A 23,650-nucleotide genomic window follows, 5' to 3' on the forward strand; every position below is an offset into this window, starting at 1 on the left:
GCCTACAGCCCAAATGCACTGGTCAAATCAGAGGCCTACAGCCCAAATGTACTGGTCAAATCAGAGGCCTACAGCCGAAATGTACTGGTCAAATCAGAGGCCTACAGCCCAAATGTACTGGTCAAATCAGAGGCCTACAGGTCAAATGTACTGGTCAAATCAGAGGCCTACAGCCCAAATGCACTGGTCAAATCAGAGGCCTACAGCCCAAATGCACTGGTCAAATCAGAGGCCTACAGGTCAAATGTACTGGTCAAATCAGAGGCCTACAGCCCAAATGTACTGGTCAAATCAGAGGCCTACAGGTCAAATGTACTGGTCAAATCAGAGGCCTACAGCCCAAATGTACTGGTCAAATCAGAGGCCTACAGCCCAAATGTACTGGTCAAATCAGAGGCCTACAGCCCAAATGCACTGGTCAAATCAGAGGCCTACAGCCCAAATGTACTGGTCAAATCAGAGGCCTACAGCCCAAATGTACTGGTCAAATCAGAGGCCTACAGGTCAAATGTACTGGTCAAATCAGAGGCCTACAGCCCAAATGCACTGGTCAAATCAGAGGCCTACAGCCCAAATGCACTGGTCAAATCAGAGGCCTACAGGTCAAATGTACTGGTCAAATCAGAGGCCTACAGCCCAAATGTACTGGTCAAATCAGAGGCCTACAGCCCAAATGTACTGGTCAAATCAGAGGCCTACAGCCCAAATGCACTGGTCAAATCAGAGGCCTACAGCCCAAATGCACTGGTCAAATCAGAGGCCTACAGCCCAAATGTACTGGTCAAATCAGAGGCCTACAGCCCAAATGCACTGGTCAAATCAGAGGCCTACAGGTCAAATGTACTGGTCAAATCAGAGGCCTACAGCCCAAATGTACTGGTCAAATCAGAGGCCTACAGCCCAAATGCACTGGTCAAATCAGAGGCCTACAGCCCAAATGCACTGGTCAAATCAGAGGCCTACAGCCCAAATGCACTGGTCAAATCAGAGGCCTACAGCCCAAATGTACTGGTCAAATCAGAGGCCTACAGCCCAAATGCACTGGTCAAATCAGAGGCCTACAGCCCAAATGCACTGGTCAAATCAGAGGCCTACAGCCCAAATGTACTGGTCAAATCAGAGGCCTACAGGTCAAATGTACTGGTCAAATCAGAGGCCTACAGCCCAAATGCACTGGTCAAATCAGAGGCCTACAGGTCAAATGCACTGGTCAAATCAGAGGCCTAAGCCCAAATGCACTGGTCAAATCAGAGGCCTACAGCCCAAATGTACTGGTCAAATCAGAGGCCTACAGCCCAAATGCACTGGTCAAATCAGAGGCCTACAGCCCAAATGTACTGGTCAAATCAGAGGCCTACAGCCCAAATGTACTGGTCAAATCAGAGGCCTACAGCCCAAATGTACTGGTCAAATCAGAGGCCTACAGACCAAATGTACTGGTCAAATCAGAGGCCTACAGACCAAATGTACTGGTCAAATCAGAGGCCTACAGGTCAAATGTACTGGTCAAATCAGAGGCCTACAGCCCAAATGTACTGGTCAAATCAGAGGCCTACAGACCAAATGTACTGGTCAAATCAGAGGCCTACAGGTAAAATGCACTGGTCAAATCAGAGGCCTACAGCCCAAATGTACTGGTCAAATCAGAGGCCTACAGCCCAAATGTACTGGTCAAATCAGAGGCCTACAGCCCAAATGTACTGGTCAAATCAGAGGCCTACAGCCCAAATGCACTGGTCAAATCAGAGGCCTACAGCCCAAATGTACTGGTCAAATCAGAGGCCTACAGCCCAAATGCACTGGTCAAATCAGAGGCCTACAGCCCAAATGCACTGGTCAAATCAGAGGCCTACAGCCCAAATGTACTGGTCAAATCAGAGGCCTACAGGTCAAATGTACTGGTCAAATCAGAGGCCTACAGCCCAAATGCACTGGTCAAATCAGAGGCCTACAGGTCAAATGCACTGGTCAAATCAGAGGCCTAAGCCCAAATGCACTGGTCAAATCAGAGGCCTACAGCCCAAATGTACTGGTCAAATCAGAGGCCTACAGCCCAAATGCACTGGTCAAATCAGAGGCCTACAGCCCAAATGCACTGGTCAAATCAGAGGCCTACAGCCCAAATGCACTCGTCAAATCAGAGGCCTACAGACCAAATGTACTGGTCAAAGCAGAGGCCTACAGGTCAAATGTACTGGTCAAATCAGAGGCCTACAGCCCAAATGTACTGGTCAAATCAGAGGCCTACAGGTCAAATGCACTGGTCAAATCAGAGGCCTACAGCCCAAATGCACTGGTCAAATCAGAGGCCTTCAGGTCAAATGCACTGGTCAAATCAGAGGCCTACAGCCCAAATGCACTGGTGAAATCAGAGGCCTACAGCCCAAATGCACTGGTCAAATGAGAGCCCTACAGGTCCATCTGGCATTGCTGGCACTGTCGTCCATGGGTACCACTGCTTAGTCCCCTGTCCCCACCCCCAAAACCACTTAGTTTTGCTTGAATCACATGAATATACTCCATGTATTTTGAAATCCTTTCATTTTTTTCAAGAATGTAGAAACAAGACACATTGCCAGTAGGGAAGGACTAATATACTTAAATGTCTTCCCCAGAGAGGGAAGAGGGATGAGGGTCTTGACTGGTTTTCTTGTTTTGGGGTTGTCTAGGGCCAAGTATAGTAAGTGTGTTTGAAGTCTTCAGAGCCCTGTGTAGTAAATGTGAAGACAATCTTCATGCAACAGAATCAAAGTTATTAGCAACCCCAGAAAGAGATTTCTATTTTCTTTTGTATACCTATAAATGGACTCATAGATCCTATATGGTCTCACTTTCGTTTTGGTTAACATGGTTACTAAGTGGAAGACTAACAGAGTTGTGCAGAGATGCCTGCACTATGAGAGGCCTGTGGGAACTGAAATCAAATGAGCTAAAGGCAGATCCAGGTCTCCTAGCTCGTACCCACTTGGGGTAAATATTTCCAAAGGAGAATAGTGGCTGAAATCACCCACACTATTTAAGTAGTTATTTTCTTCTTCTTCTTTTTTTGTTCCAAGCATATACAGTTGAGTTTTTATGACTTAAGTGTATTTGAGGAGACTCTACTGTATTCAAGTATATAAAAGGAGACTACGGATACTGATCTATCACCATTTGATGTTATATCAGTATGTGCTAGGGTCTAAATGTCTATATCCCTCCAGAATTCATTTGTTGAAATCCTGACCTCCAGGATGATGGTATTTGGAGGTGGGGCCTTTAGCAGGTAATTAGGTCATGAGGGATCTGGCCTCATGAATGAGATTAGTGCCCTTATGAAAGAGGCCTGAAGAGAGGTCCCTTGTCCCTTCCACCACGTGAGGACACAGAGAAAAAATGGCTGTTTATGAAATCAGTAAGTAGACTCTCACCAGACACTTAACCTGCTGGTGATTTGATGGATTTCCCAGCCTCTAGAATCGTGAGAAATAAATTTCTATTGTTTAAAAGCCACCCAGTCTATGGTATTCTGTTCTAGCAGCCTGAACTGACTCAGACAGTATGGACTGCAACTGTGAATTATGTACTGCATTCAACACCAAACCGTATTGTTCTTCACCGAAACCAGCCTTTTGCATTAACACAGATGCAACTATGTACACTAAAGAAAATGTCATTATTTCATGAAAAATTTGCTGCTATTAAATTTAACATTCAAAACCAGCTTTTTTGAATAATGCTTAATGAATGCTCAGTTTTAATCATAAAAAGACAATTTATATTATTTGTAGTTTGATGCAAATGCCTGCCTTCAAAAACAGCAGTCTTTTTCATAAATTAGGTAAATGGGTATTTTCAATGAGGACTGTAATAAACAATTTGAATCTGTAATAGATCCTCTTGTTTTTGTGAAGTGGATGCTTTCCAATGAGCAAGGTTTAGAAAGGGAAAAGGACATAAATGACAAAGTTTAACAAAGCCACGTATTAAAACTTACTGAACATCATTCTACAGATGTTATGTGATTACCTTTTCAATGGTTCCAGTCATAGGAGCTAAGGGGCCGCCCTGAGTTTCTTGTGAGCTCACAGAAGATAAGTATTTGGGGACTGGAATGCCAATCTCAATACTTCCTTCCTAGAAGCAGAAAACAAACTGAAAACGGAATCAACATCCTATCACTATATTTTTACTAATATACCTGAGGTAATAATTGTTTCCCAGCAATTTGTTAAATATTAGTCATCATGGCCAGGCCCAGTGGCTCACGCTTGTAAACCCAGCACTTTGGGAGGCTGAGGTAGGCAGATGGCTTGAGCCCAGGAGTTCAAGACCAGCCTGGGCAACATAGCGAAACCTCATCTCTACAAAAAATACAAAAATCAGCCCAGTGTAGTGGTACGCGCCTATAGTCCCAGCTACTTGGGAACTGAGGCAGGAGGCTCACTTGAGCCTGGCAGGTAGAGGCTGCAGTGAGCTAAGACTGCGCCACTGCACTCCAGCCTGGGTGACAGAGTGAGACTCTGACTCAAAAAAAAAAAATAAATTAGTCACCATTAATACCAGGGTTCTAATCTAGCTTTATGACCTTGAGCAAATTATTAAACCTCTCTCAGCCTTGGTTTCCCATTGTAAAGGCGTAACGGTATACATGCCTCACAGTATATTAAAAGATTTAGGCTGGGCGCTGTGGCTCACGCCTGTAATCCCAGCACTTTAGGAGGCCAAGGTGGGCAGATCACGAGGTCAGGGGATCGAAACCATCCTGGCTAACATGGTGAAACCCCATCTCTACTAAAAAATACAAAAAATTAGCTGGGCATGGTGGCAGGCGCCTGCAGTCCCAGCTACTCGGGAGGCTGAGGCAGGAGAATGGAGTGAACAAGGGAGGCAGAGCTTGCAGTGAGCCAAGATGGCACCACTGCACTCCAACCTGGACAACAGAGCAAGACTCCATCTCAAAAAATAAAATAAGAATAAAGCATTCACTGTAGACAACAAGTAGCCACTGTCTGGAAGCCATTTTCAGTAGCATCCCCACTCTCAGATGCTCAGTATGCTAGGAACTGTCTTTAACACACACACATCATGTCGTGAGTCATCACAACTCTATGAGGAAGGTACTGTCATTATTATTATTTTTTAGAGGCAGGGTCTCACTCTGCCACCCAGGCTGGAGTGCAGTGGCACAATCATAGCTCACAGCAACCTTGAACTCCTGAGCCTATTAATCCTCCTGCATTAGCCTCCTGGGTAGCTAGGATTACAGGCACACATCACCATGCCTGGCTAATGTTTAAAGTTTTTTGTAGAGATGGGGTTATGTTACCCAGACTGGTCTCAAACTCCTGGTCTCAAGCAATCTGCCTGCCTTGGCCTCCCAAAGTGTTGGGACTACAGGCACAAGCCACTGCACCTATTATTATTACTGTTACTGCTGTTATTATTACTGTTTATAGATAGGAGAACTAAAGCCAAGAGAGTTTAACGGCCAAGGTCACATGGCTGTTAAGTGGCAAGGCAGGATTTGAACCAAAGCAGCTTCACATTTTAGAACTTGTGTTCTTCACCATTCCATTATACGGCCTCTATCATATTACTGTAGCGTAATTGGCTATGGAAAGGAATGCCTGGCAAAGTGGGATCATCCTCAACTCCATATATAGTAGTTTAATTACTAGACTACTAAAGGAATCTCATCACAAAGCACTGTGAGGCCACAGCATATATGATAATGCATTATCCTCTTTCTGCCCAGGCAGAAGGTTAAGGACTCACTGGGCAGCAGGCTTCTAACCAAAACCATGCAAAGCCTGCCTCGGCTATCCTTTGACTCTCAAGAGACCACCAGTAATGCCATCCACCTTCCTACTGTCCACCTTCCCCACAAGGAACAACTGGTCCACAGACTCCTCTCTCAGTGGTCACCTCCTCCAAAATCACCAGGATTCCAGTTGTCAGGGGGATGGTGGGTGGGGAAAAGTGTTCAGACATCAAAGCCCTGAGATACCACCACCCACTGAGCAGGGAGATACGCTCTGATAAAGAAAATGGAAGGATTTGTTTCAGAATTCAGGAAGAAAATGGGTATGTGTCTATCAATGAGCATCTGTGTGAACGAGAGAAGTGAATGGGAAACTACAGAGGGCAGGAATTTGGCAAAGAAACACAGAATGGTGGGGGAAACTGAAGGAAAAGGGTCACAGCAGTGGTCAAAGGAAGCTGGATCTTACTAATCTCTTTCAGTGAAATGTCTCTGGTCAAACAGTTTTCTCCCATGCCCCAAGAGGGATATTATAAAGAAGAGACATTACCTTGGAAAATAGGTAAATAGTGTTTTCCAGGATAATCAGCTTTGCTTTACTAGCAACTCCATTAACAGAACATTTCAGGTAAGTGCACTCTCCCTCGCTGTAAAGATTACCAAGGACTTGGAAAGTTTTATCTTCAATCTGAAAAAAATGAAAAATAAGATTTTTAAACTAAATGAACAACACTACAGAATTAATAAGATCAGAATCAATTCTTCACTATTGGTAGTTTTAAAACATAAAATATGTCTTAAACATATATAACATATATTTTTTAAAAAGTCATGGAACTTATCCCCTATTCCTAACCACGATACTTTACATAGAAATGACAGGAAGATAATTAAAAGGGGAAAAAAAGTTATATAACTTATCCGTAGCACCATAATGCTACAGATAAAGGTTCACGTAAACATATAAAGATAGCATTAAAAATATGAAACAAAAATACAAACCAAGTTATGCAAAATTATTAAAATTCATTTGCATATATTACATGTTTGTAATATAAACTTATTTCTGAGTATTTGAAGTCAAATTTAGTTTTCCTGTGCCAAAGTCAGTCACCAAAAAAATGCCAGAATCACATAATTAGAGGATATTCTTTTATCTTATCAACACGTAGGCCCAATTCATGGGTTTCAGTTATGATTTAAGAACAGAAATTAGCTGGAGATTGGCCATAATTTTCTCACTCTCAGAGACCATATGCCAAAGAACAAAGTTCACAACGTTTCAAGGAAGCTGATAAAAGGACATGGAACCTTTCTGTTTTAAAATTTCCCTGAGGTAAAAAATCCATTTACATCTTCTCTCTCTAGTCTTCATTTCAATTCCCACCATGCTAGTGTAGAAGTCACATGGCTATTCTTTTCAAATATATTACGTAGACTAAGGTGAAATAGGTCACACTGCAATATTTACACATTGGTTCTCATCTATCCTAAGTTAAATATGACATTTTACTATGCTCTGTAACCTACTAAAACAGCCATTTGAATGTTTGTGGAATTCTTAGGACATAAAGGTTAGATTGAAAACAGTTTTGTTTAAAGATTCACGAAAACACATTTTAAAATTGTGAATGTAGTTCCATGAGCAGATTAGAACAAATTGGCAATCTACTTTACCAGCTAACAGGGACAAGAAATAATCTCAAACCAGAGGCATTAATATGAATTATAACCCTCATACCCAAGTAGGCAGACTTTCTATGGTTTTTCTGAATCTCACAGAAAGAAAATCAATGTGTCTCAAAGTGTTGGGAGGTCTAATACATATCACTGATAAATCTGTTCTGCAGGATTTGACATCTCTTAGCTCATATTAAAAATGATTTATTCTATTCCCTGAAGTTGTACCTTACTATAGGAATTTGATTGAATTCCCACTTTTTTTTAAACCATTTAAGCATTCCATTTTGCCAATGTAACGGTCTTCTTCTAATTGAGGATTACCATGAACTTTACACTAGAGGCTCTCAAAATATGACCTATGTGTTCCTTGGGGTCCCTAATACCCTTTTAGGGCATCCACAAAGTCATAATAAGACTAAGAAGGCCAGGCGTGGTGGCTCACACTTATAATCCCAGCACTTTGGGAGGCCAAGGTGGGCGGATCACCTGGGGTCGGGAGTTAGAGGCCAGCCTGACCAACACGGTGAAACCCTGTCTTTACTGAAAACACAAAATTACCCGGGCATGGTGGTGCATGCCTGTAATCCCAGTTACTTGGGAGGCTGAGGCAGGAGAATCGCTTGAACCTGGGAGGTGGGGGTTGTGGTGAGCCGAGATCATGCCATTGCACTCCAGCCTGGATGACAAGAGCATAACTCCTTCTCAAAAAAAAAAAAAAAAAAAAGAAAAAAAGATTAAGATATTATTTGTTTTTTATACCCTCATTCTCTCATAAGTACACAGTGGAATTTTCCAGAGGCTACTGAACGTGTGATAATGTTATCACTCTGATGGCTAATGGAATGTGTACTTGTGATTAGGTTTTACAATTTTTTCAATTTATCCTACAACTCAACAACAACAACAAAACAATTAGATTAAGAAATTGGCAGAGGACTCGAATAGAGATTTTTCTAACAAGATATACAAATGGCCAATAAGTAAATGAAAAGATGCTCAACATCATTAGTCATTATGGAAATGCAAGTCAAAGTCACAGTGAGATACTACTACCTCACACTCATTTGTATTGCTATTATAAAACAAAACAAAAAAAACCCAGAAAATAATAAGTAGTGGCAAGGATGTGAAGAGATCGGAGCCATTGTGCACTGTTGATGAGACTGTAAACTGCTACAGCTGCAATGGAAAACAGTATGGCGGTTTTTCAAAGAATCAGAATCACTATATGATCTAGCAATTCCACTGCTGGATATATATCCAAAGGACAAAAAACAAGGTCTTAAAGAAGTATTTGTACACCCCTGTTCATAGCAGCATTATTCACAATAGCCAAAAGCTAGAAACAACCCGAATGTTCATTAATGGCTGAATGGATAAAGAATATGTGGTATATACATACAACAGAGTATTTTTCAGCCTTAAAAAAAAAAAAAAAAGGAAATTCTCACATATGCTACACCATGGAAGAACCTTGAAGACACTGTGCCAAGTGAAATAAGCCAATTACAAAAGGACAAATATTACATTATTCCGCTTATATCAGGTACCTAGAGTAGTCAAATTCATAGAGACAGAGAGTAGAATCGTGGTTCTCAGGGGATGGGGGAAGAAGGAACGGAGTGTTAACTGTTTAATCAGTGAGTATGGAATTTTAGTTTCACAAGAAGAAAGAAGTTCTGGAGATGGATGGTTGTGGTGGTTACATATCAACTTGAATGCAATGAATGCAAATGGTTAAAATGGTAAATTCTACATTATGTGTATTTCACCACAATTAAAAAATTAGAAATTAAATTTTCTCAGTTAAATTGTCTAAATGGTAAATATCAAGAGATATAATTAACACACAAAAAAGTGCTCTGGTGGGTATTTTAAAGAGTGTACAGTTCCTGAGACAAAAAATTTGAAAACTGCTGCTTTTGATGTAAATACATGCACATGCTTTAGGGGCTTGTGAATGTCTGATTCGAGCTTTTACTTTTTGCCAAGTTTTTATTCTTAAAGGAATCACAGCCCAACTGAGTAAACAATCAGTTAGAAACTGTATAGGGGGTAATTTCCCCAAATTGGGTCTGAAATAAAAGCATAAGATATTCTCTTAACTACAGTCATAATAGTCAAAGGCTTAAGGGAAACCAGAGAGTGAAAGACCCTATTCAGTATAAAAGCGGTCAGATTCAGCTCTGCACTGTACAACAAAATCAGTAAGGCTTACCTGCATGCTGTAAGACCCATCATGGTTATACATTACAGCTATGGCTACATCTTTATGGAAAAAGGGAAAAAAATGAAGAAAAATTAGAAAACATTCATTTATTTAATAACCGAGATATAAAGAATCTCACTCTCAACCTAAAGACAGCCAACTATTCAAAGGAAAATCAACATCTTTGAACTTCTTGGAAATAAAGTATTTTGTTAGAAAAGCATCTGTCAAGCTAGTACCAATAAAGATGAATTTCAAACTTTTCTTTTTTAAAATGGAATTTCAGGGGTTTTATTTTTATTTTGATTTATTTTTTAAGACAGGGTATCACTCTGTCACCCTGGCTGGACTGCAGTGGTGCAATCACAGCTCACTGCAGCCTTAACCTCCTGGGGTCAGGTGATCCCCTCACCTTAGCCTCCCAAGTAGCTGGGACTACAGGCGTGCCACCATGCCCGGCTAATTTTTTGATTTTTTGTAGAGATGAGGTTTCACCGTATTGCCCAGGCTGGTCTTGAACTCCTAGACTCAAGTGATCCATCTGCCTGGGCCTCCCAAAGTGCTAGAATTACAGACACGAGTCACCACATCCAGCCTTGAGTTTTAGATATTTTAAAGTTGTCGAATGTTTTACATATTTTTCCCTCAACAAAAAGGCTGCAGTATTATAATTTTTAAAATGCAGGCCAGGTGCGGCGGCTCATGCCTGTAATCCCAGCACTTTGGGAGGCAGAGGAACGGGAATCACGAAGTCAGGAGTTTGAGACCAGCCTGACCAACATGGCGAAACCTGGTCTCTACTAAAAATACAAAAATGAGCCAGGCATGGTGGCACGCACCTGTAATCCCAGCTACTCAGGGGGCTGAGGCAGGAGAATAGCTTGAACCTGCGAGGTGGAGGTTGCAGTGAGCTGAGATCACACCACTGCACTCCAGCCTGGGTGACAGAGTGAGGCTCCATCTCAAGAAAAAAAAAAAAAAAATGCAATGAATTGGCAAAGAGAAGTTTTTGGTAGAGAATGGAATCTGCCACCTGATCACCTCTGTCATCTTGACTCACTAAATCTCCGAGCCTTGATTTTCTGAGCCATTAAATGGGTATAAAAATGTAACAATTATTAAACAAATATGAAAATGCTGTAGAAATGGTAAGACTATATACACCTAATAAATTATTCATGTTACATGCACATCTCACTTTATTGCACACTCTGCAGATACTATGTTTTTTACATATTGAGTTTGTGGCAACACCATGTCAAGCATAATTTTCCAACAGCATGTGCTCACTTCGTGTCTCTATGTCACATTTTTGTAATTCTTACAATATCTAAAACTTTTAAATTATTATATCTGTGATGGTCATCTGCGATCTCTGATATTACTACTATAATTGTTTTACGGTGCCTCAATCTGCGCCCGTGTAAGATAGAGAACTTCCTCAATCAATATTGTGTGTGTTCTTACTGCTCCACTGACCAGCCATTCCCCTGTCATTCTCCCTCTCTATGGGTCTCCCTATTCCCTGAGGCAATATAATATTGAAATTAGACTAATTAATAACCCTACAATGGCCTGTAAGTGGTCAAATGAAGAGTTACATGTCTCCCATGTAACTTTAAATCAAAAGCTAGAAATGATTAAGTTTAGTGAGGAAGGAATGTCAAAAGCTGAGATAAGCCAAAAGTTAGGCTTCTGATGCCAAACCACCAAGTTGTGAATGCAAAGGAAAAGTTCTTGAAGGAAGTTAAAAGTGCTACTCCAGTAAACACATGAATGATAAAAAGGTGAAATAGCTGGGCTGGGAGCAGTGACTCATGCCTGTAATCCCAGTGCTTTGGGAGGCCAAAGCAGGACTGCTTGAGCCTGGGAGTTTGAGACCACCCTAGGAAACAAAGCAAGACCCCATCTCTAAAATAATAATAATGATAATAATAAATACTGTGAAACAGCCTTGTTGCTGATATGGAGAAAGTTTTAGTGGTCTGGATAGAAGATCAAACCAGCCACAACATTCCCTTAAGCCAAAGTCAATCCAGAGCAAGGCCCTAACTCTCTTCAATTCAATTAAGGCCAAGAGAATTGAGGAAGCTGCAGAAAAAATATTTGAAGCTAGCAGAGACTGGTTCATGAGGTTCAAGATAAAGCAGAAAATGCTGACGGAGGAGCTGCGGCAAATTATCCAGGAGATCTAGCTAAGATAATTGATAAATGTGGCTACAAAAAACAACAGACTTTTAATGGAGACAAAACAGTCTTCTATTGGAGGAAGATGTCATCTAGGACTTTCATAGCTGGAGTGGAGAAGTCAATACCTGGTTTCGAAGCTTCAAAGGACAGGCTGACTCTCTTTCTAGGGGTTAATGCAGCCAGTGACTTTAAGTTGAATTAAATGCTCATTTACCATTCTGAAAATCCTAGGGCCTTTAAGAATCATGCTAAATCTACCTGTGCCCTATAAATGGAACAAAGCCTGGATGACAGCACTTCTGTTTACATCATGGTTTACTGAATATTTTAAGCCCACTGTTGAGACCTACTCAATAGTGCTCAGATAAAAAGATTCCTTTCAAAATATTATCACTCAGTGACAATGCACATAGTCACCACCCAAGGGCTCTGATGGAGACATACAAGGAGATTAATGTTTTCATGCCTGCTAACACAACATCCTTTCTGCAGCCCATGGATTAAGGAGTAATTTCAACTTTCAAGTCTTATTAAGAAATATATTTTGTAAGGCAATAGCTGCCATACACTGTGAGTCTTCTGATGGATCTAGGCAAAGTAAATTGAAAACCTTCTACATGCCATTAAGAACATTTGTGATTCATGGAAGGAGGTCGAATTATCAACATTAACAAGAGTTTAGAAGACGTTAATGACTGATGGATGACTTTTAGGGGTTCAAAACTTTAGCAGAGGAAGTAACTGCAGATGTGGTAGAAACAGTAAGGGAGCTAGGACTAGAAGTGGAGCCTGAAGATGTGACTGAATTGCTGCATCTCAACAGCACTGCATGCTGCAGAGAAATCTTTCCTGAAAGGAAGAGTCAGCGGATGCAGCAAACCTCTTTGGTGTCTTATTTTATGAAAACTGCTACAGTCACCCCAATCTTCAGCAATTGCCACTATAAATCAATCACAGCCATCAACATTGAGGCAAGACCCTTTGCCAGCAACAAGATTACATCTCACTGGAGGCTTAGATAATCATTAGCATTTTTTTTTTTTTAGCCATAAAGCATTTCTTAATTAAGGTATACGCATTGTTTTTATTTAGACATAATGTTATTGGCACACAATAAAGTATAATATAAACATAACTTTTATATGCATGAGGAAACCAAAAACTTTGACTCACTTTATTGTAGTGGTCTGGAACCAAACCTGTAATAACTCCAGAGTATGCCTAGATTACATGAGTATGGAAATGGTTCATTATCCGAGGAGATGAAAACCTAAAGTTTTGTGGGGTAGAATATATAGGTCAAAATCAATTTGTCTGCTTCTGATACTTCAATGATCATTTTGATGCTGCCAGCTCAAATCTGTTTCCTGCCCCGACATTCCTTCTCCAGGTGACCTCCGATTATCATCATTACCAGCTGGATGCTCCACTGGTGACTTAAGACAAACACAGCAGGGCCAACAAATCATCTTCTCCCTCTACCTTCTTCTCCAGACCTGTGAGCTCCCTGACTGGCATCCCTATGCTCCTTGTCATCCAGGCTTGAAACCTGTCATCCTTGCCTCATCCTCCTTTGTTTTCCACATGCAACATCCGTGCCTCGTACTCCTTCGCTTTTCACATGCAACAGTTTCCACTGCTGGGTTCTGTGAAATATGGCCTCTAGTAGCAAAGAATAGCTTGCAAGCCTTGAATACTTAAAATAGTTGGTCATTCTCACTGAGGTCACTAGAAGTTGCTTCTGCTTTAGACTCATAAATGCTTCTGGCATCTTATTTTTTTTTTCCTTTTTAAAAATTTTTATTTTATAAATAGGGACAGTTACTACAAAGCTGCCAAATTCTTCCCTGTCCTATGCATCTCTTCCTTCCATTCCTACTGCTCTACCCTGCCTCGGGCCCCACTGCCTCAGGCCTGGCTGAATCTGAGGAGGTCCTCTGGGGTCTTCCTGCTTCTCATCTCAATAGTCAGAGCTGATGTCCCGACCCCATTCCAAATACTTGGCCTGATATTGGAGGCCCCACCCTCTCAGTCTTATTTCCTACCATTCTCCTCCATGGACGGCATGATGCTCCACCCAAATAGGAAAGTGGGACAATTAACATTCTCTAGGCCCGGGGAGGTGGCTCACACCTGTAATCCCAGTACTTTGGGAGGCTGAGGTGGGCGGATCGCCTGAGGTCAGGAATTCGAGACCAGCCTGGCCAACATGGTGAAACCCCATCTCTACTAAAAACACAAAAATTAGCTGGGCGTGGTGGCACACACCTGTAGTCCCAGCTACTTGGGAGGCTGAGGCAGGAGAATCGCTTGAACCCGGGAGGCAGAGGTTGCAGTGAGCCGAGATCATACCACGGCACTCCTGCCTGGGCAACAGAATGAGAGACTCCGTCTCAAAACAAAACACAAAAAACCAATACACACACAAAAAATTCCCCATGTATGCCCCCAGCTTTCCCTGCACTGTGGCTCCATGCTCATGCTTCTCCTTCACTACGCTGCCAGTGCCCTGCCACAGCACAGAAACCCCATTGCCCATTCACATCAGCCTCAGTGTCCTTGGGAAGAGTTGGCCTGGACAGCTCAATTTCTCCCTCCTCTGAACATTTAGCCTTCTGCATACAAAACACCCACTATGATTCTCTCCTCATCCTGGTTTATAAAGAGTGATTTTCCTCTCTATCAGTTGTTTCAGAAAAATTATCAAAATAAAAATGTTCACAAAAGTCAAATACTAAAGTACAGGAACTCCAGGGCCCACACTCTTGACCATTATGCTCTCCAGCTTCTCAACATACACACTTCCAAATGGCAAATTCCTTAACAGAAAAAAAGCAGAGACAAAGACATTTCCTTCTCTTCTCCACATCACTTGGCATATCTATTTTATCAAAAACTTTGTATTGAATGTATGAATGAATAAAACTCTCCACCCTATATCACGTCAACAGGCTTTTACTCTTCTTATCAGAAAGCGCCTCCAGTTACACCACAGCCATTTTCTTTGAATTTATAAAATACGACATGTATTTAACTGGCGCGAATGCCAACAGATCACAGTAAAGACACTATCAAAAAAACTCCTACCCTAGATATCTCTTGTCATATACAAGAGGACCTTAAACATCCTCTTATGCATTTAAGAAGGTATCAAGTGTGGCACCTGCAGTATTAGGTCAGCACGTGTATCCTGGAGTGTGGGTTCAAACCCTGACTCCACCAATAACTTCTGGTGTGACTTTTGGAAAATTACTAATCTCTCTGAGCCTTGACCTTGGCTTAGAGAGATTAGTAATTTATAAAGTTCACACTAACAATAACACCAATCTCATTGGCCTGTTCTGAAAATGCAAATGAAACAATCTTTGGAAAGTGTTTAATACAGTATCTGACATAAACCAAATACTCAATAAATCTTAGCTATTATTATCACTGAGTTTGGGCAGGGTTCTGTGAAACGTGGCCTCTAGTAGCAAAGTAAGAATAGCTTGCAAGCCTTGAATACTTAAAATAGTTGGTCATTCTCACTGTGGTCACCAGAAGTTGCTTCTGCTTTGGACTCATAAATGCTTCTGGCACCTTTTTTTTTTTTTTTTTTTTTTTTTTGAGACAGGGTCCCGCTCTGTCGCCCAGGCTGGAGTGCAGTGGTGCGATCTCGGCTCACTGCAAGCTCCGCCTCCCAGGTTCATGCCATTCTCCTGCCTCAGCCTCCTGAGTAGCTGGGACTACAGGCACCCGCCACCATGCCTAGCTAATTTTTTGTACTTTTTAGGAGAGACAGGGTTTCACCATGTTAGCCAGAATGGTCTCCATCTCCTGACCTCGTGATCCACCTGCCTCAGCCTCCCAAAGTGCTGGGATTACGGGCGGGAGATACCGTGCCTGGCACTTCTGGTATCTTTTTTTTTTTTTTTTCCTTTTTAAAAATTTTTATTTTATAAATAGGGACAGGATCTCACTATGTCACCTAGGCTGATCTCAAACTCCTGCCCTCGAGCAATCCTCCCGCCTTGGCCTCCCAAAGTGCTGAGATTACAGGTGTGAGCCACTGTGACCAGCCTGGTCTCTTAAGCTTCCTGTTTCATGCATTCTATTTAATTGTGGTCATTGCTTATTAGCATTTTTTGGAGACTTAGCTATGTAACATTTTCTGAAAGCTCTTACATACGGACTTGGATTATTTTCATAGAATATTGCCAAAAGGGTGTAGTGAACAGCAATCATGTTGGCTTTTCAATTATGTATTTATTTTTTCATGAAAACTTTTTTTAATTCCAAAAAATGCAACATACTTCAAATCAGTGCTTGGTGCTTTAGTGAAGAGCCATGCCAAATAACACAGTTGGCTTACATGAATTACAATCACATATGTAATTCTTCTGTTCAATTCAGGTTGAAGAAGCCAGTGAAACTTTACCACTTTTGATATTTGCATTTAGCATATAGGAGTCTAGAATAAGATACTTCCAGATTTGGGGGGTTGTATTTTTTAGGATGAAATGAGCATAAATGGATGGGTTAACCATTTGCAGAATGCTACTATATAAAGATGTTTGCAAATTTTCATTATAAAGGCTTGACAATATGCCCAATGCACTTAAGATAATGACCATCTAGGCTCAGGATTGAAAAATAACTGAAGAGCTGTAACCCAATAAACTTGTGTGAACAAAATATTTGTTACTGGCTGGCATGGTGGCTCACGCCTGTAATCCCAGCACTTTGGGAGGCTGAGGTGAGTGGATCATGAGGTCAGGAGATGGAGACCATCCTGGCTAAAACGGTGAAACCCTGTCTCTACTAAAAATACAAAAACTTAGCCGGGCGTGGTGGTGGGTGCCTGTAGTCTCAGCTACTTGGGAGGCTGAGGCATGAGAATGGCACGAACCCGGGAGGTGGAGCTTGCAGTGAGCCAAGATCGTGCCACTGCACTCCAGCCTGGGCAACAGAGCCAGAGTCTGTGTCAAAAAAAAAAAAAAAAAATTTGTTACTGGGTGAGTGTCTTCATAGAGGTGAAGTAAAAAAGATTTTCCTCTGTCCAAGGAAGAGCGTTCTGTGATCAGCTGGCAAAAGTATTCTGCTCTACCTGGGAGGCATATTTTTATAACAGAACTGTCACAGTTCAATGACATGTCACATTCAAGGTTAGCCAGGATTCTGAGCTCTGACTCTGCCCATTGGGCCTCCCACGCAAACTGCCTCACAGCAGAAGGGATACAGTGACCAGCTATCATAGAATTCTGGTCCTGCTGCTACACTGCTCCAGCCAAAAGTTTATAAACTGCCTTCTGGCTTAAGCGTCAGCCTCTTTTGACATCAGTTAAAGAAAATCAGTCCCTAAGTCGAGCCAACTCAAATTAGTTTACAATCAAAAATCAATTTCTACTGGAAAAGTGGTGGAAACAGCCTAACGGTCAATGTCACAAAGAGTGGGTGTGAATCCTAGTTCTGCCACTCACTAGCCTTGACTAAACTACTTCACTTCTGTGTCTTACCATCCATGCTTTCATCTTCCATACGTGAGTATAACAGGGACTCCCCCTCATTTACGTTGTGAAGATAAAAACTTACATCAGATAAGGCACTTAATAAATTACAGCTCTGCAGTGACCCACTTCCACTTGAAACCCCCGAAACACTGCGTGAGCAGTAGGTAGTCGTCCCTCTCTGACATAGTTTTGAAAACTGTTTTTCTTATTTAAAAGTAACACATTCTCGCTGCAGAAAAATTGCAAAGCAAAAAAAAAAGTACAAAGAATTGGGGGAAAAGAGGTTTTTTTTGGCATATTTCTAACATTCTGGCATATTTCATTTCAGCTGTTTTGCTATGTTTATTTTATGACATATTTTTAGAATATTTACAAAATTTTTAAAAAGTGTAAAGAAGAAAAGCAAATACCATCAACTCTACTACCCAGAGCCAATCAATTCTATTATATTGGCATATTTCCCTCCAATGTTTAGCCTAGGCATTTAAAAAATGTAACTGACTGATCATGGCCAGGCTGGAATCCTCTTTTTCAGATTAATGTGATACATTTCTATGACTCACATTTCTCTTTTAATGAAACATTACTTACTGTTTTTACCATCTTTAAGAGTCATGTTTCTGGTATAAGAGATATTCAGTCTTCTTCCACTGCTAGACGAAAATGGAGAGAATTGATCTAGAAAAAATTTAAAATTTAGTAACAAACTTATGAGTATCAAGCCTATGAAATTTACACCTTACAAAAGAAAACAAAATGCAAGTCCTGGCCGGGCACAGTGGCTCACGCCTGTAATCCCAGCACTTTGGGAGGCCAAGGCGGGCGATCATGAGGTCAGGAGATCGAGACCATCCTAGCTAACACGGTGAAATCCCGTCTCTACTAAAAATACAAAAAAATTAGCTGGGCATGGTGACGGGCGCCTGTAGTCCCAGCTACTCTGGAGGCTGAGGCAGGAGAATGGCGTGAATCCGGGAGGCAGAGCTTGCAGTGAGCCGAGATTGCGCCACTGCACTGGATCCAGCCTGGGCGACAGAGCAAGACTCCGTCTCAAAAAAAAAAAAAAAACAACAAAAAAACACAAGTCCTAAACTGGCAGCTCAGATGTGCTTTTTTTGTTCTTCTTGTTGTTTTAAGTTTAAAGGGATAGTTTTGTTTACATCTTATGAAATTTCATATGAAAAATTCTAGCTTCTATTGAAGAATCTGAATATTTGCAATCTAAACTCTAATCCCACAGTGGCATAAACTGTACCACAGTCACCCCCTTTTGATGGGGCAAATTCATTCCAGGTCACCAGTCTCTACTATTCATTATTTTTCTTTCACCTGGCCTCTTTTACTCTTTTATGTTTTTATGTTGTTGGCCCAGCCCTTATAGGCTTTTTTTTTTTCTTTTTTTGAGACGAGTCTCGTTCTGTCGCCCAGGATTGAGTGCAGTGGCATGATCTTGGCTCACTGCAACCTCCACCTCCTGGGTTCAAGTGATTCTCCTGCCTCAGCCTCCAGAGTAGCTGGGATTACAGGTGTGTGCCACCACAGCCAGCTAATTTTTCTATTTTTAGTGGAGACGGGGTTTCACCATGTTAGCCAGGCTGGTCTCAAACTCCTGACCTTAAGTGATCCACCCGCCCTGGGCCTCTCAAAGTATTGGGATTACAGGCATGAGCCACCACGTCTGGCCCCTTATAGGCATTTGGGTGTATATCCTCTATTGGACAATATCCAGGAGCTTCAGCATAGCTAAGCTGACGCAATTTATTCTGAACCTCATATCTGTACCAATTATAAACTTTCAAAAGGAAGGTCACAGTAAGACAACGCTCCATTCTAAAAACGTTAGGTTCAGGCTCAGGAATACCATGTGGGACATATTTAGATGCATTTTCATTCAATGTAAAAGGGTAAAATGAGGATAGAGCACAAATCTTCTAAAGATGTAGTTTTCGGGACTTAAAACATTTTACATTTTAAGCTTTCAATACAGCTGTCTTGAATGAATCTAAATGAATTCAGAAATTAAAGATTCTAATGATAGGATCCTATAATAATACGGGTTCAGTATCACTTATCCAAAATGCTTGGGACCAGAAGTGTTTTGAATTTCAAATTTTTTTTTTTTTTTGGATTTTGGATTATTTGCATTATATTTAACTGGCTTAGCATCCCTGATCCAAGTATCTGGAATCTGAAATGTTCCAATGAGCATTTCCTTTGAGCGTCATGTTAGTGCTGAAAAAGCTTCTGATTCTGGAGCATTTTGGATTTGGGGATTTGGGATGCTCAAACTGTATAGGGTAATATAATAATTACCAATAAAAGAGAAAAATAGATCAGATTTTTAAAAATTGTTTGCTCCGAAAGTCAGAGCTAGCCTGAAATGCAAAAAGTATGTAAGAGCTGAGATTTTGTATCAATTTAAAGGGCAGAACTTTTTTTTTTAATATTTTAAGTTCTAGGGTACATGTGCACAAGATGCAGGTTTGTTACATATGTATACATGTGTCATGTTGGTGTGCTGCACCCATTAACTCGTCATTTACATTAGGTATATCTCCTAATGCTAACCCTCCCCCCTCCCCCCACCCCACGACAGGCCCTGGTGTGTGATGTTCCCCACCCTGTGTCCAAGTGTTCTCATTGTTCAATTCCCACCGATGAGTGAGAACATGCGGTGTTTGGTTTAAGGGCAGAACTTTCTAATGGAGAACTCGCTGAAACTATAAGCTACCTGATGAGGTAATGAACTTCCAGTTTCCCAAGGTGTTAGGAAGAATTTGGGCAACAGCTTAGTGGGTGTGCTGGGGTAGGGATGCAATGCATATGTGTGGTTTCTAGCCAGGATGAACCCCACTATGGCCCTTCCTATGCTTGGATTCTATGACACTATGAAGTCTCTAGGTAGACATTCAATCACAGGATGGAAAAAGCGGAAGTAATTCGACAATAAGTCATGGGTAACCCTAGGGAATCTAAGTCTCCAGTCTTAGATTGTCTGGAGACTCTGGGACAAAGGGAGTTGCTGCAGGTACAGAGGACAAAACAAACTAGGGCTATGAGGAGTGGCGAACAAAAGAAGTGATAAGAAATTAGTGTAGGATGTGGGGAGAACAAGCGCTTGACTGAAAGGAGATCCATTTCTTTTTTTTTTTTTTTAGATGAAGTCTCGCCCTGTTGTCCAGGCTGGAGTGCAGTGGCGCGATCTCGGTTCACTGCAACCTCCGCCTCCCGGGTTCAAGCAATTCTCTTGTCTCAGCCTCCCGAGTAGCTGGGACTACAGGCGCGTGCCACCACACCCAGCTTATTTTTTGTATTTTTAGTAGAGACAGGGTTTCACCATGTTAGCCAGGATGGTCTTTATCTCCTGACATCATGATCCGCCCGCCCTGGCCTTCTAAAGTGCTGGGATCACAGGCACGTGCCACCACGCCCAGCTAATTTTTTGTATTTTTAGTAGAGATGGGGTTTCACCGTGTTAGCCAGGATGGTCTTGATCTCCTGACATCATGATCCAGCCGCCGTGGCCTCCCAAAGTGCTGGGATTACAGACGTGAGCCACCGCGCCTGGCCAAAGAGATCCATTTCTACAATGTTAGATGATTAGTTACACTCCAGTTAATGGGTTAAATAGTGTTTATGGGTGCATCCATGGTAAGTGAAGAGCTTTCCTTCATACTAAAAAACACATCTGCAAAGAATGGTGTCAGTCACTGAGAGGAGAAAAGAGGTCAGTGTGCCATACAGAAAGAAAAGCATGTTCAATGATGATTTGCAAAACTTGACAAGCAGAGGAAAGAGGAAAGCCTTCCATACCATGTGCCTGAAGACTGAAAGCGTCGGTCATGGCTTTCTCCTTGAGGATGAGACCCAGGGCTGCCTGGCATAAAGACTCTTTGGCTGCAGCCTTCCGACTGAGCAACAGCTGCTTGTGGTGTTGAGGGATGAAATCAGTGTGCACGTTCCCAGCTTCAAACTCTGGGTGGCCAGACAGGTTGAGTAAGAAGTCAATGTTGGTGTGCAGTCCAACAATCTAGGAAGAGAATAAACCCCCAGTTCCTGCTGAGTGGGGAAAACAATATGTTCAGAAAACCATCTGCTCTTTTTATCTAAGTATTTTCTACTGTGAACAACTCTTAGGAAAAATAAAAAACCTACTAAGGTACCATGTGGCAACAGGACAATTCTCAGGAAAAAAAACACAAAAAACCATCTCACTATCACTATGTCCATCCACTATTACTATATCCATCTGGACTTGACACTAAAAATTACATTTTAATATGACAAAGAGGATGCTGGAAATACCGAGGCACTTACTTGACTCAGGTTAGGAACATAATAAATGTTAAGAAACATAAATGAAATTCATTTGCAAGGTATTGAAGACTTGCTGCTCAGAACACTTCCACAGAATAGGAAGACTGCAAACAGCAAGCTGGATTGCTATAGTGGGGAGAGGATAGGATTAAATGACCTCAAAAGAGCTTCCTCCCAACAATAAAATCCAAATTTTATATACCAATACAAAAATTTTAAAAGGTATAAAATTAACCCAAATACACCAATAAATGGGATCAAAAGTAAAACCAGCTATCTGAGCTTTGGGTTCATTCATTCACTCATCCATTCCTTCATTCATTTAACAGCCATTTCCTGAGCATCTCTTAAGTGCCAGGCTCTGATCCAGGCACTGGGGACATAGTGAGGAACAAAACGTATGATGTCCCTGCCTTCACAGTCTCTGCTTACATTCTAGGGCAACAAGTAACAATATCTGTAAACAGGTATTGAATATAATGTTACATGCTATGAAGAAAATGAAGGCTGGCTAAGAGGATAAAGAATAACAAAAGGTCATACTTTAAATGGGGCAGCCTGGGAAAGGGCTCAGAGCAGGAGAGCAGGGTAGTCAGGAGGGAGCCCTGCAATCATGTGGGGGAAGAACATTCTGGAAGATTGGACAGGAATGCATGGCTCCATGCTGAGTGAGTCTCAGAAGCGGTGAGGCGGCCAGTGTGATTGGAGCCACAGAGACCAGAGCTTTGATCAATTATTAACAATAACAAGTTGAATAACTGGGTTAATAAATCCTTCTATGAGCCAAATCAATGTGGTATGGGACTTTCTGCACCAAGGAAATTAATGTTCTACAGAAAAATAACAAACTCTATTAAAGGGATGAAACTGAACGTAATTATTTTACTTTAGAGAAAAACTACTGGACTGCAGGCATACTGAGTAGCGAAAACAACATTCAGGAAAACGTCTGCTTTTATTTCCTAAGTATTTTCTACTGTGGACAGCTCTTAGGAAAAATAAAAAACCTACGAAGGTACCATGTATAGCTGGCCTTATCTACAGAGTGAATAGGATTTCACCGAAGCATAGCACTGACACTAACAATTTTACTTCCGCAATCTCTCTTTTGTAACTGAAAGGAAGAAGTCCTCCAACCCTGTTCTGGCCCATGCAAAATTCTCCCATATGAAACTATTTTGTTTGGGCAATTGATGGAAATAGAAAATATGCTGACGAGACCAAGGCCCTGCCAAAGACAAAGGCTGACCTCTGGTGCTGACCAAACACATCAAGGTCACTGGCACGGTCTCAGATCACTCACATTGTACTGACGAAGGCTGTACCTCAGTTTTGTCAATGCCGCCTGGCGATCTCCTGCCCACACGACCAGCTTCGCAATCATGGGGTCATAATGCACGGAAACTTCGTCTCCTGAAATTGAAAACCACGGTAACCTCTTCAAGTCAAAACATTAAGGAATAAAATACAACGAGCAAGACATTTTGTTATGTACATTTCACGCTTAATCCTCATAAACCCCTGCATGATAAATAACAACAACACAAATTTATTCATGAGGACCCTGAGGTTCAGAGGGCTTTGAAAACTCGCCAGGTGTAATGAGGTGGGCCACCCAACAGCACCAGGCCCTAACTTGGTGATTCAATGGCACACAAGCTGGCTTTCCTGTCCTATCTTCTTCTGAAGCTTCTTTTCCCTTCTCATTTTCAAAGTCAACACAATCTCCCTCCACCCTCTCACATTCCCCTCATTTCTGCCCTTCGCATTCCCCTCCCCTCCACTCTTTCAGTTTCCGTACTAGTCAAGCAAGTTTAATAATTCCTCTGTCCTGCAGGGTTGCTGGGAGGAGTGACAATAAAGTGACAAGTGCCATACCTGGCAAAGCTGATAAACCAATGGCAGCTATCATCACTGGGACGGTTACAGTCCTAGAGAACAAGAATCTGAACCAGGGCACATTCCACTGGTTAGAAATGGTTCAAGTAGAAAGGATGTGGTGTGTTGAAAAGAACGTTG

The 23,650-nt window shown here is 41.7% G+C and overlaps 1 protein-coding gene across 11 annotated transcripts in view; it reads right to left on the minus strand.

Annotated features, from left to right (window-relative positions):
- The window catches only part of MCCC1 (methylcrotonyl-CoA carboxylase subunit 1), a 102,052-nt gene that overhangs the window by 18,124 nt on the left and 60,278 nt on the right, over positions 1-23,650 (minus strand). For 10 of the 11 annotated variants that reach the window (XM_019024419.4, XM_055381948.2, XM_055381949.2 and 7 more), the window contains 6 exons: positions 22,935-23,044; positions 21,128-21,344; positions 17,906-17,992; positions 9,645-9,694; positions 6,294-6,431; positions 4,009-4,116 (listed from right to left, as the gene is read on the minus strand). In XM_019024419.4, coding sequence (XP_018879964.3) covers positions 4,009-4,116; positions 6,294-6,431; positions 9,645-9,694; positions 17,906-17,992; positions 21,128-21,344; positions 22,935-23,044 — 710 coding nt within the window. Of the gene's footprint in view, positions 1-4,008; positions 4,117-6,293; positions 6,432-7,984; positions 8,125-9,644; positions 9,695-17,905; positions 17,993-21,127; positions 21,345-22,934; positions 23,045-23,650 lie in introns of those variants that run through there. The other variant, XR_010133017.1, reaches the window with a different exon arrangement.

Source organism: Gorilla gorilla, chromosome 2 (genome assembly GCF_029281585.2).
Source record: "Gorilla gorilla gorilla isolate KB3781 chromosome 2, NHGRI_mGorGor1-v2.1_pri, whole genome shotgun sequence".
In the NCBI taxonomy this organism is placed as follows: Eukaryota; Metazoa; Chordata; class Mammalia; order Primates; family Hominidae; genus Gorilla; species Gorilla gorilla.